Source organism: Aspergillus chevalieri, chromosome 4 (genome assembly GCF_016861735.1).
Source record: "Aspergillus chevalieri M1 DNA, chromosome 4, nearly complete sequence".
In the NCBI taxonomy this organism is placed as follows: domain Eukaryota; kingdom Fungi; phylum Ascomycota; class Eurotiomycetes; order Eurotiales; family Aspergillaceae; genus Aspergillus; species Aspergillus chevalieri.
In genome coordinates, this window is record NC_057365.1 from 2,870,482 (window position 1) to 2,886,658 (window position 16,177).

Consider the following 16,177-nt stretch of genomic DNA (forward strand, 5'->3'; position numbering starts at 1 on the left):
TCATCATCGGCAGCAACGTATAAGCAGTCGGATAGTGCGTGGCACCAACTTCTGCCTCGATTTAAGATACTCTGAAACTCCGAGCAGATTTTCATTTAATGAGCGGCAATAGCTGCTCACTCTAGCCGTTTACCACGGGAACATCGATTGAAACCAATCAATAGCGTTACCGTCGCGGCTTGATGATTTCGCCAGAAAGAAAACTGCTCAACCTTCAGGATGAACACCGAAAAGTTGTCAGGACCACAGTCATGTTTTTAAATTGAGTCGATCAATCAAATTTCACCATTTGAACGAGATCCTACACAGGTATATGACCTCGAAGCTCAGCAGAGACAAGAGATTGACCAATCGTGCGGATGTTTATGATACTGTAGCTCTTTGCACCAAAGTAAATTTAGGAATTTTTACCAATACCCGGATATATCTAATTGTCAGAATTTCCAGCCTCTGAACATACCGACGCATTTCTTACGCTAAAGAATATTCTGCAATATACGAAGGACGGTTTATTGGTGAGTTTAAATACCATGCATCCTGATAGCGACTGGCCCCTCTGGTGGAGACAATTATCAGCCTGTATTGATTGTTAAGCCAAGTTCTCGCAGTCGACGGTAAATCAATGAAGCTAGTGGTATATTTTGCTGATGCGGCTGGGGTGACTGCCAAAGTAAGTGTTGCTCTCAGCAATCCATATGACTTGTGGTGGTTCATTAACGCAACTACGCCAGGGCTCTATACGGTATAAGAATGATGTACTGGGAGAAAGCAAAGGCATCCTCAAAATGAGGATTATGATTATGAGTCTGTTCCGGAATAAAGCGTGAAGTATTGTGCTAAAGATTCAACTCACGTCAAAAGACAACTGGAAGAATGATGTTTCTAAAAAGATGAGGAAACCGGATCATTATGGAGCAGCTGAGCACAGACGGCTATTTCTGCTCCGTCTCTATGTCTTCCAGGAGTCCATGGTACATCACATTGCTCTCACGGTGAGCGAATGAGGATGATACAGAAGAGTTTTGACAAAGGAACCGTCTCTGCCATCGGCCGGGACTTGTCATTCCAGAAATTCCATATTCATAAAGCACATAAATCATGGCAGGCCGACAGAACTTCCCCAAGTATCCGATATACATCATGCATAATCGTATCTATCTTTATTCAGGAAATTTAGTCATGACCAGCACAGAATTATGCTCTGTTTTTTTTATAAAAAAAAAAAAAAAGATATCAAACTAGATAGATCTTCTATAAGGGCTATGACTGCACGTGCTCGTGGTCCATTTTCGGAAATGCAGCTTATCTGACAGCGACCGAACTATATCCGAAAAGTCAACCGATAAGCACCATGACCTTTGGACAACTGCAGAATAGTTCGATAGGGAGTAATTTTTCAATCTACAGAAAGCTATAGTGCGCTACATAACGATCTATTTTATTGTACCATGTACACACAAACAACGGCGGCCTCCGACTGACAGCCCTCGATAGACTTTGCAGCGCACATTGACAGGCAGATAGCCGGCCACTTCCGTCGGCGAGTTTCCCATATAGAGATATCCGATCGCTTAGTCCGCAGTATTATTGGCCGGAGTATACATGCCAAGCAGGGCTGCAATTGGTGCGAGATATCGGGGTTCTCGTGCCCGTGACTGTGGGGTGAAATTTTTCCACGCGGTGGCGTCGTGATTCTACTCTTACAAGAATGTGTCCCTGGACTGTTTCTCGCTGTTCAGCGCTTGTCTAGCACACGTTTCTTCGCCATGGGCTTTGCTGCCGTCACTGAATGGGCGCACCGAGTCAACCTCGCGGTTGCTCGGAGCCCAGTTGGGAAGCATTTTCGTCTTGAAGGGTCTGGTCATGTATGTCTACAACGGCACGGTAGTGGCTGCAAAAAGCCAGACTAATGAAGTGGTGAATAGCCCAAAGAACGCAAAGGCAGTTATTTCTTTACCGAAATTCGCGCCGGCCTGGCTACCTTCTTCGCCATGGCCTACATTATCAGTGTCAATGCCAACATCACCTCCGAGTCTGGCGGTACCTGCGTCTGTCCTCCCGAAAGCATGGCAGACCGCTGCAACACGAACACCGAATACCTCCTCTGTGTCCAAGAAGTACATCGCGATGCTGTGACGGCGACTGCTGCTATCGCTGCCTTGGCTACTTTCTTCATGGGTCTGCTGGCAAACCTGCCCGTGGCGCTGGCGCCCGGAATGGGTTTGAATGCCTACTTTGCGTATACGGTTGTTGGTCATCATGGAAATGGTCTTATCCCTTACGAAATTGCCGTGACGGCGGTGTTTGTCGAAGGATGGGTGTTTTTGGCTATGACATTACTGGGTATTCGACAATGGCTTGCGCGGGCGTTGCCAGCTTCGATCAAATTGGCGACCGGCGCTGGTATTGGGCTGTACCTTACGCTCATCGGATTATCATACAGTGCGGGTATTGGCTTGGTGACTGGCGCGACCGACCAGCCCATGGAGCTGGCAGGTTGCTCAGATGCGCAGCGCGATGCGAGCACCGGATTATGTCCTAGTGCCGACAAGATGCGCAGTCCGACCATGTGGGTTGGTATCTTCTGCGGTGGTGTCATTACGGCGTTGCTCATGATGTACCGTGTGCGCGGCGCGGTGATTGCGGGTATTCTGCTGGTGTCGATTATCTCGTGGCCTCGTCCTACGCCTGTGACCTACTTCCCGCACACTGAAGTTGGAAACAGCAACTTTGATTTCTTCAAGCAGGTAGTTACGTTCCACCCTATTCGCAAGATTCTGGTTGCGCAGGAATGGGATCTTTCCGGGCATGGAGCGCAGTTTGGTCTGGCGTTTATTACTTTCTTGGTGAGTATCGTCATTCTTCCGACTTAGTGCTGGCGACTGACCGAGATAGTATGTCGATATTCTCGATACGACCGGTACTCTGTACTCGATGGCGCGATTTGCTGGAACCATCGATGAGGAGACACAGGACTTTGAGGGTAGTTCCATGGCCTATGTATGTTCTTCACCTTCTGCCAAGTATGGCATTCTCTAATCGTCACAGATGGTCGACGCTATCTGCGTTTCAATCGGCTCCCTCTTCGGCGTCTCCCCCGTCACAGCGTTCGTAGAAAGCGGCGCCGGCATTTCAGAAGGCGGAAAAACCGGCCTCACCTCCTGCGTAACAGGACTCTGCTTCTTTATCGCCGTCTTCTTCGCGCCAATCTTCGCCTCCATCCCACCCTGGGCCACCGGTTGCACACTCGTCATCGTCGGCGCGCTAATGACCAAAGCCACGACCGAAATCAACTGGAAGTACCACGGCGACGCAATCCCGGCCTTCCTGACCATCGCCGTCATGCCGTTCACGTATAGTATCGCGTACGGTCTGATCGCGGGTATCCTGAGTTACATCACGCTGAACGTGATTGTGTGGATCATTGAGAAGGGATCGGGCGGACGCATCAAGCCGCCGAACAAGGAAGAGGACCACGAGGATTGGACGTACAAGTTGCCTGGAGGTTTTATTCCGCCGTGGTTGAAGCGTGCTGCTCGCGGGAAGAAGGATTTCTGGCGCGACGAGGAGAGTTCGGCGTATGCTTCCGGGGTGATCGAGACGGATGGATCGCTATCATCGCGGGACCACCATCTTCATGATACCCAGGAAATGGGAGAGAAGGCGGCACCTGTGGTGGCTGGGAAACCGGCGCCTTAATGATTTGATATACATAATATGTCGTCCCCCTGGTAATTAGGCATATTTGATTTTTAATTTGAGTCTACTTCATACTGCATGTTCAATGCTACTATAATTACATTTTCTGCCCATTGTATCTATCGTCCCCCGGAATTCTGGGCACTGAACCTATCATCTCCCGCACCTATGCCTGCCCCGTGATTGGCGCTCTCGGAATTTCTCCTATTATTATTAGTTATTGAAGGAGCCGACCGCGTCTGGTCGGGGCTGGACATCACTTTTACGCGGGGCCTCTGCTTCTCACTTCCCCGTTTTATTTATATATACTGACGCTTCCCTGTTTTCCCACTCGCTTTTCTTTTCTTGGAAAGTCGACATGCCGCATCATCACCATGACTGATATTCACCGTCCTTTGGCCCCGGTGCCTCGGGGGACTCGCCGGGAGAGGAACGGCGATGATGCCCGCCAGCAGCCTAGGAAGAGGACTAATATCGGCGTTGCGTGTACAGCGTGCAAGGCTCGGAAGTTGAAGGTAGGTAGCCTTACACAACAGTGGAAGCATACCCTTGCAAAGATTTTAGTGGGACGAGGGGAAAAACTGACCATTTACGGAACAGTGCTCCGGCGCACCCCCCTGCCAAAACTGTCTAAAGAACCACGTAGAATGTACCGTCGACAACACCAGCGATAAACGCCGAAAGTCCGGGATTAAGCGCAAACTCGAGACCCTTGAAGACCGCAAGGATTTATTATTGAATCTTGTCCGGACACTTCGCGATTCCGCCGACCGCCGCGTCCTTCATCTGCTCGACCTTATCCGCAGCGATGCCTCCCTGGCCGAAATACAGTTCTACCTTGATGAGGATCGGCCGCGCGGGGAGTCAGAGGGGAAGAAGGTGACGCCTAAGAGCCTGGAGTGGGAGCAGAAGAATGGAAACGGGGCACAGTCGGAGTCAGAGTCGCCCGCGACAAGGGCCGTGTTCGAACCGGAGCAATTGGCGGACGTCCCGATATTTGATGTGCCGGCGGCGCCGTGGACGAACGTCACGCAGGATGCGAGGCTTGTTTCGCAGCTGGTGTCGTTGTGGTTTACATGGTTCCATCCCTTTTTCAACTGGTTAGATCGGGATTTGTTTATACGGGACATGAGGTCGGGGGATCTGAGGGTGCGATGCTGTTCGCCGTTTCTGGTCAATGCTATGCTAGCTCTGGCTTGTGTAAGTATTAAGGCTTTCATGTTCGTCCAACGCTGATGCCGATAAAGTGTCAGACGCATTCGAATTCGGCCCAGGCATATGCAGTCCCTGGGGGCATGGCTTCTAAAGGCGCACATTTCTACAGTGAAGCGAAACGGCTATTTTCCCAAGAAGAGGGCAGAATCACCCTTGCTACAACGCAAGCTCTGGCCTTATTATCAGTATAGTACGTCCATCGACCCCCAAATCCAGCACAAGTATTAACCAACAAACCAGCGCCAGCCTAACTTGCAAAGAACGCTCCAGCTGGATCTACCGAAACAACTTCGCCTTCGCTGTCGACGAACTCTCAAAACAACACCCCATTTCTCGCCCCACTGTCCACCACCGGGTAATAGACCACACAATATGGGGCCTGTTTAACATCGCCACGTAGGGACCTTTCCCAGTAATCGGCGAGGTGCCGGGTAAAAACCGACTGACTCTTCCCTGGCCCAGACTCAAGGCCCTCGCATTCTGTAAGGTGCCCACGATTAAGATTCCCAATCGGCCTTTGCCGTCGCTGGTGTGTTCGGCAGAGGATGTTTGGCATCCGTACCCGTTGCAATTGAGGGGAATGCAGGCGCATGGGAGCTGTGTGTTCCATGCGTTGTGCGGGTTGAATAGGATCGTGCATGATCTTGCTTGGGTTTTCTTTGGTGGGGGTAATCCACCACAGGCCGATCTGAGGACGCAAACGAAGGAGTTCCATTCTCGATTGAGAGATTGGGAAAATCAGTTACCGGTCTGTTTGAGAGAACAAGAGGAGACTCAAGTTCCTCATGCATTATGCTTGCAGTATGCTTCCCTACACCCACCCGGGCATCGCGTGCGAGCTAACAAGGCAACTACAGCATGTACTACTATTGCATCTGCATAACCATCTCCCAATATGCCCCGTCGATAAAACCAGACCCTGACAATACCTCCCCTTTTCCCAATCCCAACCACCTCCCCGACACGCCCAGCCTCTTCTACGCCCGCAAAATCTCCGCCCTAATGCGTATCCACCGCTCCGCATGGGGGGCCGATCGCATCCCCGTCCCAAATATGCTCTGGGTAACAACCGCTCTTCTTATCTTACTCCCCAGCCTCTCCAACCCCCAAAACCGCGAAGCATTTATCAGGCTTGCTGTGTCAGCGAAGACATTTGCTAGGCGGTGGGCTGTCGGAAAGGCAAAGCTGGAATTGGTACAGCGACGCGCAAGGGATATGGGCGTTGAGTGGCCGGTTGAGATTGGGGCTTTGTTTGCGGATGAGGAGGCTCAGGTTGCGTCGGGGTCGGGGTCGTCGAGGAAGAGAGCGAGGGTGGGATCATGAGTTTAGTTTTCTTTATTTTCTTTTGATTTTGGTGTGCTTTTCCTTTTGGTATTGTATAATCACGACGTTTGCATGGCATGTTGGCGTGGTCTTCTGGAATGGGATTTCGATGCATGGCGCTACAGATAGGGAACAGGAACAGTAATGCATGAACTGGTTTCGATTTAGAATGAGTGCCATCATACTAGAATGATGATATTTCCTTTCTACCGAATGCACAGGTTACCTCAATACAGCAGCGAATGTCCATTCTCGGATTCTACTTCAGCTATCAATCTCAAGCCACAAAGAAATCCCTGACAACACCACTGGCAAATAAATGACATCAGCAACCACAACCACGACCCACAACCTTAAAAACCCCCCCCCCCGTCGGTAACCAATCGCCAATCCAAACACGAGGTCCTGGGCAGGAGGGGCGGGGGGCCGTTACGGAATGTAGCCGGATGCGGCGGAGCACGAAAGTACAACCATAAGAACAGCAAACAACGTACATAACTCGGAGATCTCGCAATCTTTGTAACCTTTTGGCCAAGCATTTGCAGTTTCTGGGGAATGTGACAGAACTGTCAGAGTGGATGTCAGAGTGGAGGGCTGTGTTCGAGGGGAGGGTGTGCCGTGGTTGGGGATGGAGTCTCGGGCGTGATTGACGAGTTGGGTTGATTGCATTGCAATTGAGCTCGTTTTGGAAATGAGAACAGAATCCCATGAGGCTTCTGGCTTAGAGTATGGTGGTGAAAATGGTTGATGATTAATGTTATATTCTCTTGTCGGTGTGGTCTATTGCGCTGTGGTATATATATCTCAGTTTCGGGGTTAATCACACTTGACCATATGTACAAAGTAGCGCACAAAGTATTCCAATCAACCTCTATTATTCAACATTCAAGATAGAAATAACGACATCAATCAACATGTATTTGCCCATATACTCCCTTCCAAATCAGGCTAGTCCCGCACCTCTGTTCGCAGAGTCTTGTCTCAACCTCACCTCTTCACCTTCTCATCTTCTCACTTAGTCTCGTTCTTCAGCGTTCCGATGATCCGGATCACTAGTATATGCCCTTCCTATTTCGTGCGTCGCTTCTTGTGCAATAATCCACCTACTACTTCAGCAGGTGCCTCAGGTCGCATGTTGCAATTCAGGTTACATCCACCGTGATAGTATCCACTGCCGGCGGCGTGGCGTTGTGGTAGCGTCCCGAGGCAGCCCCCATTATTGGGAACTTTTCCTAGAGAAAGTTCTACCACTGGGAGGTCGTGAGTTCGATTCTCACCACTGGCACATTATACCACCATGTGGCCTTTTTCCGAGGAATTTGGCTTGCTACGGCACCCGGGAGCATCTAGGGGCTCCCAAAAAAAGAAGTAAGTGAGCGTTCTCTAGTCTATCACACACGGTGTGGGGTGTTAGAGGACCTTTTCCCAGCCTCTAACCCCTAAGGATGCTTACGAAGAACGGCCTAGGCCAATTAACAGTTTGAATCACATCAAGCTCAGATGTAAAAAGGAGCGGATGGTAAGCTCATGCCTCAGCTAAGCTACTTATCCCTAGGGATAGGGTACGGTCCTTATGGACAAGGAATCATGGGTTCTTTACCCGTCGAAGGTGGCTAGAGTGAACTAGCCAATAATACAAGGAGGGTTAGGAACTTTCTTAGGGCCCTATAGCCACAGTTATCGTAGCGCTATAGGGGCATAAGAAATAAGTACTGCCCAAATGCCCTGCGCAGACAAGGCGGATTGGGGCGAGGAAAAAGCTACGAATGGTCAAGAAAAAAAAGATGTTAAGAAAAACTGAATGTACTGAATAAGTCTACCATCTTGGTAGCGGTCTGTCATAGCCCCTAGGGCTCGGTATGGACCTTAAACTTGATTAAATAAATAAATAAATAAATAGTATCCACTCTGGTGCCTGAGTCTATGTGGGCTACCATGATAGCCATAGCCGGTGGAAGATAATGTGCTGTTCCAGAGCAGGGAGCGAAGGCTATTTCTACCCCGAAGATCCCGGTTGTTCTTCGATTCATCCAGGGCATCGACAAGCTTCTAAAACGCACTCTATCACATCTCTATACCCACCTCCATACAAGAGCCAAAGTGAGAGCAAAGAATTTTCTAAAAACGTGAGTTGAGCCTATCTTTGCAATCAAGAATTCAAACTAACCTTTGCATCAGCCTGATCACGTCGATCAATCTACGTCAAGATGAAGCTCTCGCTCGCTACCCTTACTGCCCTCCTTGTGGCTCTCGCCCATGCCGCCCCGGTTCCTGGTGACAGCACCGAAATAAGCGGAAACGCGCTCGTCGAAGCCAATGTTTTGAACGATGCTGTGAAAAACGTCGGCAACAATGCTGCTAGTGGCTTGCTCAAGGAGGTTGACGGCCTGGTCAAGCAGCTGACAGAAGCCCTGGGTGGACTTGTCCCTCTCCGCAAGCGCGGCGACGAGACCGAAATTACCGACAACGTTCTCATCAAAGCCGATGTTTTGAACGATGCCGTGAAAAATGTCGGCAACGATGCTGTTAGAGGTTTGCTTGAGGAGCTGAGTGGCCTCCTTGGTCAGCTGACTGGCGCTTTGGGTGGACTCCTCAAGCGCGACAGCACCGAAATTACCGACAATGCTCTGGTCGACGCTAAGGTGGCTAACAATGCCGCTAAAAATATCCTCAACAACGCTGCCAAGCGCCATGACGACATTGATCTTCCCCTCGATCTCAACGATCTCTTGAAGCGCGATAACACTGAGATCAGTGACAACGCCGGAGTTGACGCCAAGGTGGCTAACGATGCCGCGAAGAACATCCTCAATGATGCGCTCAAGCGGGGGGACGATACAGAGATCAAGGACAATACTCTGATCAAGTTGAACATCCTCAACGACGCCTTGAAAAACATCCTCAATGCTCTCGCATCATCATAAAAAAAGTACGATTGGGTTTGCTTGAAGACATGGATAGACTATGATAGGGTGTCTTCGTTCACGGGTGGTACTTTGGCTCTTTGACAGAAAATGTGTGTTTTCTTTACCTTGTTCATTTTCTGGATGTTGGTCCTCAGACTGTCTCGGCATAGGACTTTGGAGTATGTTTAATTTACTTAATAGTAATAATACCAATTATAATAGTTACAATTGCCTTAGCCCATTTGGAAACGAAAAGCAGCTTTATGCAAAAGCCTATATAGTCCTTAACATCGGTGAGTCGTCCCCGAGATTTCCCAGAGACATGCTGACACGCCTGCTAAGCACAATGCTAGGAACTCGACAGATTTGGAGCAACAATAGCAGATCTCATATGGCTCCCCTTTCTTGTATGAAAATGCACCGTTGATGGTGCAATGGATGCAGACCCTGCAGCGGTGCCTACAGGAATTATTGTTTTGAGCTCACACCTGCATTGGATATGTGCGAATGAACGTCCGCGGACTGATCCTTATTTCGGAAACTTTCAGTAACAGCGCCAGTTATGGTTCAGACCGACCTCCCCCCTCGCGGCGGGTGCGTCTGATATATCACATCCCGGGGGGGGGGGCGGGTTCATCTCACTCGGCGAGCTTCTAGAAAGTCACCGCTGCAGGCTGCATATGACCGGGCAGATATACGGTGCATTTGACTTTATGAGATCGTTTAATTATAGACTCCCTTACTTGACAATTACGCGATCACAACAATGCCATTTTGGGAAATGTCGTTGAGAATGAGGTATATAAGGATCGGTTTCAATGGTCAGAATCAGTCTCATCATCATCAAAAACAATCTCTCTTATATATACTTCGCTTTCAGCTCTTGCCTTTTCTTCCACTCCGTCATTCGTTTCAATTGTATATTGTGCACTTTCGGTATTTAATTCCTAATTAGGTACGTCCCGCCAACAACAACACTTCAAGATCCAACAAGCTAACAACCGCAGAACAAAATGCAACTCTCCATCGCTACCCTCACTGCCATCGTGGTTACCCTGGCCAACGCCGCCCCCATCTCCCCGGCTGACCAGATCGCCGCCATCGTCGACGGCAAGCCTCTTCCCCAGCACGCTCCTCACCGCGAGTCCAGCAAGGACGACTCCAAGGATGTCGTGGACCTCCTTGGCCACACCCAGCTCCTCAACGGCAATGGTCTCAACGTCCTGGGTGGCAAGGCCAGCGGCGGCATCTCCAAGCGCCAGGAGCTCGAGCGCCTCTACCCCGAGCACTACGGCAGCGTTGAGTCGAGCGAGGACGACAGCTCGGATGTCCTTGACCTTCTTGGCCACGCTAGCCTCCTGAATGGCAACTCCATTAACCTCCTTGGTGGCAAGGCTAGCGGAGGTATCTCGAAGCGTCAGCTTGGTGCCCTGACAGGCTTGGTCAATGGTGCCGCCAGAAAGCGCGGCTACCCCCAGCAGGAGCACAACAAGGACAACAGCGCCGACGTTGTCGACGCCCTCGGCCACGTCCAGGCTCTGAACAACGATGGCATCAATGTCCTTGGTGGTAAGGCCAACGGCGGTATTGGCAAGCGCGGCCACCCCGAAGTTGAGCACAACAAGGATAACAGCAAGGACGTTGCCGACGCTCTCGGCCATGTCCAGGCTCTGAACAACGATGGCATCAACGTTCTTGGTGGCAAGGCCAACGGCGGTATTGGCAAGCGCGGCTACCCCCAGCAGGAGCACAACAAGGATAACAGCAAGGACGTTGTCGACCTCCTGGGCCACGTCCAGGCTCTGAACAACGACGGCATCAATGTCCTTGGTGGTAAGGCCAATGGTGGCATTGGCAAGCGTGGCCACCCCGAAGTTGAGCACAACAAGGACAACAGCGCCGACGTTGTTGATGCCCTTGGTCACGTTCAGGCCCTGAACAACGATGGTATCAACCTCCTCGGCCACTCCGCCAGCGGTGGTATCGGCAAGCGTGGCTACCCTGCCGAGCAGGAATCCAACAAGCACGACAGTGAGGATGTTCTCGACGTCTTGGGCCACGTCCAGGCCCTCAACGGCGACGGTATCAACCTCCTCGGCCACTCCGCCAGCGGTGGTATCGGCAAGCGTGGCTACCCTGCCGAGCAGGAATCCAACAAGCACGACAGTGAGGATGTCCTCGACGTCTTGGGCCACGTCCAGGCCCTCAACGGCAACGGCATCAACCTCCTCGGCCACTCCGCCAACGGTGGCATCAGCCAGCGTGGCTACCCCGTTGAGCACAACGAGGACAACAGCGCTGACGTCGTCGACCTCCTCGGCCACACCGATCTCCTCGACGCCGACGCCATCGCCCTCCTGGCCCAAAACGCCAACGGCGGTATCATTAAGCGCGGCTACCCCGTCGAGGAAGAGCACAACAAGGACAACAGCGAGGATATCCTCAACCTCCTCGGGCACCTCCAGCTCCTCAACAACAACGGCATTAACCTCCTCGGCCACTCCGCCGACGGTGGTATCGACAAGCGCTCCGACATCGACAACTCCGAGGATGTCGCCAATGTTCTCGGCCACACCAAGCTCCTCAACAACGACGGCATCAACATCCTCGGTGGCTCTGCTAACGGCGGTGCCTCGCACAAGCCCGAGCCCAAGCCCGTCGTCATCAAGGAGAAGGAACACAAGCCCGAGGCCCCTGAGCAGGACCACGTCGCTGTTGTTGGCCCCTCCTTCGAGGCTAACCAGGTCCAGCAGGTTCATCAGCAGAACCACCAGTAAGACTGTGCGTCTTGCGGGCTGTTGGAGTATATAGGGGCGGATGGCCTCCGGTGGAGATGTGAATAGGGCTTTATATGACCTGTTAGACTTGTGATTTTGATCTTGTTTTATGACTGTTCGGCCTTTGCATTGGAAATATTCAAAGGCAATTATATATACAGTTACTTCATACATAATCGAATGGTTATACATTTGTTTTGAGTGCGATTTCCGAGTAATACTCTTCCATACTTTTGTAGTCAAAGCTACGAGAACAACAAATTTCGCCCTTCCAAAAAGCCGTGAAGAGACTTGTAAGCATCACCTTTCTATTTTAACTACATTTCGATCCCTGAAGGTTGGACTGCCTGGGGCCACCTTCTCGGCTGCCTTAGCACCGTGAGGCCTACAGGCTGTCAAATTTGCATCCTTTTAACCAAGCCGCGATTTCGTTTGTATGATCACAAGATGGCCAATTGGCCATTGTCAATGGCGAGACGCCTGAATGAAGACAGACTTAGGCCTCGACGTGTTGGAAACCCGAGATTTTGTCGCCAGACGATACTTCTTTAGAACTGGGTTGTCCCTGCACTATCTTGTCTTCATCTTAGTTATATTCGACTGTCCGAGCCAAAAACGTACGTCAGTCTCCAGCTTAGACTGTGCCTCCGACTCTGTCGCTGCATGAGAATTAGTATTCAGAGGCCCAAGTGCGACTCCTATTACAACTGTTGGCCACTTCTTCGAACGACCCGGTGGAAATCTCTTTGGCGCCCAAGAGTTATCAGCTTGCTTTGCTCCATGAGGCGCCATAGCATGTCGCGCTTCCCCATTATATCAACTCACGATTGAGTCTTGTATTTATGAGTGCTGTCGGCCTTTGTAGTGGTGTCGCTTAATGGAAGGTGAAAGGTCTCGAAGAAACCCTCTGCCATTGTGCTTTTGCATAGCTAAGTCTGTACTGGGCACCATTCTGATCATCCAGGGTGTTCCTCGGATGGTTTTCGTCTCTATATACTGTGAATGTTGCGTCAATCTATCGGCATCATGACCATATTCTACGTCGTACATAGCAAAACAACAATCGGCTGTAAGATTCCCCTGACTCGCATAGGAGCCCACGGAAAAGGAATGAGTAACAGTGTTCTCCACCGCTTCGTTCTAGAGGACGATCGGAACTAGCTGTAAGCACTTAAGTTCGAAGGGTCCATTGCGGCTGCTATGCGGAGCACACAGACCCTTTTTTCTTCGCCTGGGAAATTAAGGCGGCTCAAATAGCGTAAAAGGATTAATGAATACTCAAATAGATTGTTTATTCTATGCAGGAGCCATGTCCTATTGTAGCCGAGAAATTCATATCTAAATGGTGCTGCGATGGAAGTGTCACATGTGTATGAGTGCAGTAAGGCACCACAGAAGCCACGTAAAACGAAGACAAAGAACATTGTGACACACTGCAAAGAAACAGTAAAAGAACGCCTTGACCCGTCAAAAACAAGGCTGTGTTGACTGCGCCAGCAAAGAGCCTCATGGCCCACAGCCTCATTGGGCAAACATCGACAATCCTCGTATTGTGCCGCGATCAACAAGGCAGACTGACTTGGCTTGGCGGTTATGATTGTCATCAGAAAAGATGGTTATAAAGATGGCGTGTCTGCTGGGTTTTGAAATATACCGAATCAGCACTTTACAATCTACTACAAGTCTAGTCTAATAATTTATCACAACTACTCCATACTCCACCCCATACTCCGAGTATACACCACCATGTCCTCCGACAAGCACAACGACGGTATGAACATCTTCCCCTTCCTCTCCCTATTCGGACGACACAAGCTGACAAAAATAGTCCCTGCTCCCGCCTACCACGAGACCGAGATGCCCCAGGCAATGCCCAATGCCCCCATCATCATCGAGCCGGACCACGCATACGTCCAGCCGAACGAAACAGGCCAATCATACATCCAGCCAGACCACGCACACCCCCAGCCGACACAAGCCCCCATCCAGCAACAACAACTCCCAGTCCAACAACCCGTTAACTCCCAATACCCAACAGCCACACCCCTCCACGCGCTTCAAAGCTCGCCCGCCCCCGTTGACTGCCCGGCATGCGGCCAGCGCGAGATGACACAGGTTATTATGGAGTCAGGAAACACGACACACGCTTGGGCGGCCATTCTATGCTTCTGCTGTTGTCTGGGATGTCTGCCGTACTTGGCGTCGTCGCTTAAGGACGCGAACCATCATTGTGCCAAGTGCGGGGTGTTGTTGGCGACGTGGCATAACAGCGGGAAGGTTGAGGTTGTGCATGGTAGGCAACGTCAGGCGCCGGCGAGGAAGGAGAAGAAGTGATCGAGCTGCTTTCTCGAGAGCTTTTGTGCATTAGTTTTGTTTGTTTTGACTCTGTATGGTGATACCATGTTGTATTATTTTTGACCATTATTTTTGGAGTTGGATATCGGATTCTGGATATCATAATAATACATTGCATTTCTGAGCATCAAGTGAGAATGTAGTAGTGTCGAAGCCATATTTGGTTTCTTCCAGTACACGACCGGTGCCGATAGTCAACCATTTGGAGCAAATCATCAGGTTCGCGGTCGCGTTGCGCTCATGTTGTGTATCATCGTCTCTGAGGGAGAGCTCCGGGTTACTTGTAGTGAGTTGTGGCTCACCCCATAACCTGAACGCGCTGTTCGCGACATTCGTTGTTGACAGATGTGCCGCGCGACTCGATTTCGGTGGCATTTCCCACCTTTTCCCGATTGGGATAGTGTCCGCAAATGGTCAATCAGAGCGAATTCTCAGGGTAACTCGATCTATACACATGAGATCAAATGTTAATTGTGACATATGCTATAGTGTATTTACTGAAATTAAAAGAAGATATTGGTCAAGATGAACAACAGAGTATGAATGCTCAAATCGCTCAATACACACATTACCGTTTTCGGAATCGATGCGGATACTTCATCCAGCATCTTGCCGGTTGACAGCGGACTGCTCTTGGCTTATTGTTACAAAGAACCCAGGCATGAATATCCTATGGCTGCTTCCTCGACATCCCGGCCGCATGGTAGAGAATCGTGGTTGTCAGCTCCGGAGGACCCGAACCCAACATCACATTGCCTGACGTCAAGACTTTACATCTCGGCGGGATCGATGGATGCTTCAGATCTGACAGAAGGCTGTCAGTATAGTTAAGAAGAGTAGTTGGTGCTTTTGTACGACTGGACAAGTCAAGACGTTCAATTCTAACTGATATCAAAATAGTACGCCAGGCGGTGCACCAGCTCATTCGATATTGAACAAGCACTCGACCATGGATGTTACCCAGTGGTGACGCACCGGTCCGCTTCAGGAGATACCGTTGGGTTCTATGGGTCGTAGTCTGTAGCCTTGTAAATGTGTCAACATCGTATGTCTGGAGCTATGTTGGTTGTACGATAATATGCCGATTATATCGCAAATGTTTTTATACCATGAGAGCTGTGATGGAATAATACAACCAAAGAGGCATTACTTGCTACCCTTCCTACCTTCCCAGGACCCTCCATAGCCTTGCGATCAGGGACTGTATCACGTTGCAACCGCTTTTCTCGACGTCATCCATCCCATCACGATTGCGCTGCTCTGCAGTCACTCACTTTCCGCGGCTCCCGAAGGCTTCATAGTCATTGGTCTTTCTATGTCTGCCTCTTGCTCGTCTATGCGTCTACTCGTGTCCCAATTGCTGTCCAATTGCGCATCAGTCTTTCTTTCTTATTCTGCGTCCACCGGTCTGTCTGGATTAGCGAGGTAGTGAGGTCTGTGAGGTCGACAGAGACAGTATAGCAAAGTACTTCATCCTTCCAATCGAAATAGAATCGAACACCAGCTAACGAAACAGATGCCTGCCCTCCCAATCGACGACATTTCCTCCGCATCCTCCGAAATCCTTCACGGCATCGCCAAGCGCGGCAATTGGGCCAGCAAAAATCCCGGCCCCATCCTTGTCTTTTGCATTGTCTTCGTTGTCGGCATGGGTATCGCGCTTCTCGTCGTTTACCGGTTTATGATGGCTAAAAAAGCGGCCAGGCAGTCGTATGAGGTGGAGTAATTGCGGTATACCAACATGGTTAAAAAGCGCTCGGTTTGACGGAGTTGAGGATATAATTATGGGATACTTTATTTACTTTAATGTCTTATTATTTTGCGTCGTTTTGGACGGCTTATCAGGACGAATTCAATACCCACTCCTGTTCTTTGGTTTCGGACAGCAGGGGAGTGTGATGA

The 16,177-nt window shown here is 50.3% G+C and overlaps 6 protein-coding genes and 1 non-coding gene across 7 annotated transcripts; all 7 read left to right on the top strand.

Moving 5' to 3' along the window:
* Nucleotides 1-1,766: 1,766 nt before the first annotated feature.
* Nucleotides 1,767-3,699, top strand: ACHE_41033S (NCS2 family permease; the record flags this gene model as incomplete). The annotated part of the gene is made up of 4 exons (XM_043279299.1): nt 1,767-1,865; nt 1,926-2,846; nt 2,896-3,000; nt 3,049-3,699. The coding sequence occupies 4 exons, from the start codon at nt 1,767-1,769 to the stop codon at nt 3,697-3,699; spliced, it is 1,776 nt and encodes a 591-aa protein (XP_043136991.1).
* A 374-nt stretch (nt 3,700-4,073) lies between these two features.
* ACHE_41034S (Zn(II)2Cys6 transcription factor) lies at nt 4,074-6,237 on the top strand (the record flags this gene model as incomplete). Its single annotated transcript, XM_043279300.1, has 6 exons — nt 4,074-4,214; nt 4,300-4,899; nt 4,953-5,104; nt 5,155-5,310; nt 5,377-5,715; nt 5,772-6,237. 6 exons carry the CDS (start codon nt 4,074-4,076, stop codon nt 6,235-6,237), a joined length of 1,854 nt encoding a protein of 617 aa, XP_043136992.1.
* A 1,173-nt stretch (nt 6,238-7,410) lies between these two features.
* On the top strand, nt 7,411-7,522 carry ACHE_t40014S. The gene has a single exon. It is a non-coding gene; the product is annotated as a tRNA-Asn (tRNA).
* Nucleotides 7,523-8,444: 922 nt separating this feature from the next.
* On the top strand, nt 8,445-9,161 carry ACHE_41035S (uncharacterized protein; the record flags this gene model as incomplete). The annotated part of the gene is made up of 1 exon (XM_043279301.1): nt 8,445-9,161. One exon carries the CDS (start codon nt 8,445-8,447, stop codon nt 9,159-9,161), a length of 717 nt encoding a protein of 238 aa, XP_043136993.1.
* Nucleotides 9,162-10,156: 995 nt separating this feature from the next.
* Nucleotides 10,157-11,920, top strand: ACHE_41036S (uncharacterized protein; the record flags this gene model as incomplete). The annotated part of the gene is made up of 1 exon (XM_043279302.1): nt 10,157-11,920. The coding sequence occupies one exon, from the start codon at nt 10,157-10,159 to the stop codon at nt 11,918-11,920; it is 1,764 nt and encodes a 587-aa protein (XP_043136994.1).
* Nucleotides 11,921-13,666: 1,746 nt separating this feature from the next.
* ACHE_41037S (LITAF-like zinc ribbon domain-containing protein) lies at nt 13,667-14,254 on the top strand (the record flags this gene model as incomplete). The annotated part of the gene is made up of 2 exons (XM_043279303.1): nt 13,667-13,691; nt 13,749-14,254. 2 exons carry the CDS (start codon nt 13,667-13,669, stop codon nt 14,252-14,254), a joined length of 531 nt encoding a protein of 176 aa, XP_043136995.1.
* A 1,537-nt stretch (nt 14,255-15,791) lies between these two features.
* ACHE_41038S (uncharacterized protein) lies at nt 15,792-16,001 on the top strand (the record flags this gene model as incomplete). The annotated part of the gene is made up of 1 exon (XM_043279304.1): nt 15,792-16,001. The coding sequence occupies one exon, from the start codon at nt 15,792-15,794 to the stop codon at nt 15,999-16,001; it is 210 nt and encodes a 69-aa protein (XP_043136996.1).
* Between the last annotated feature and the right edge of the window lie 176 nt (nt 16,002-16,177).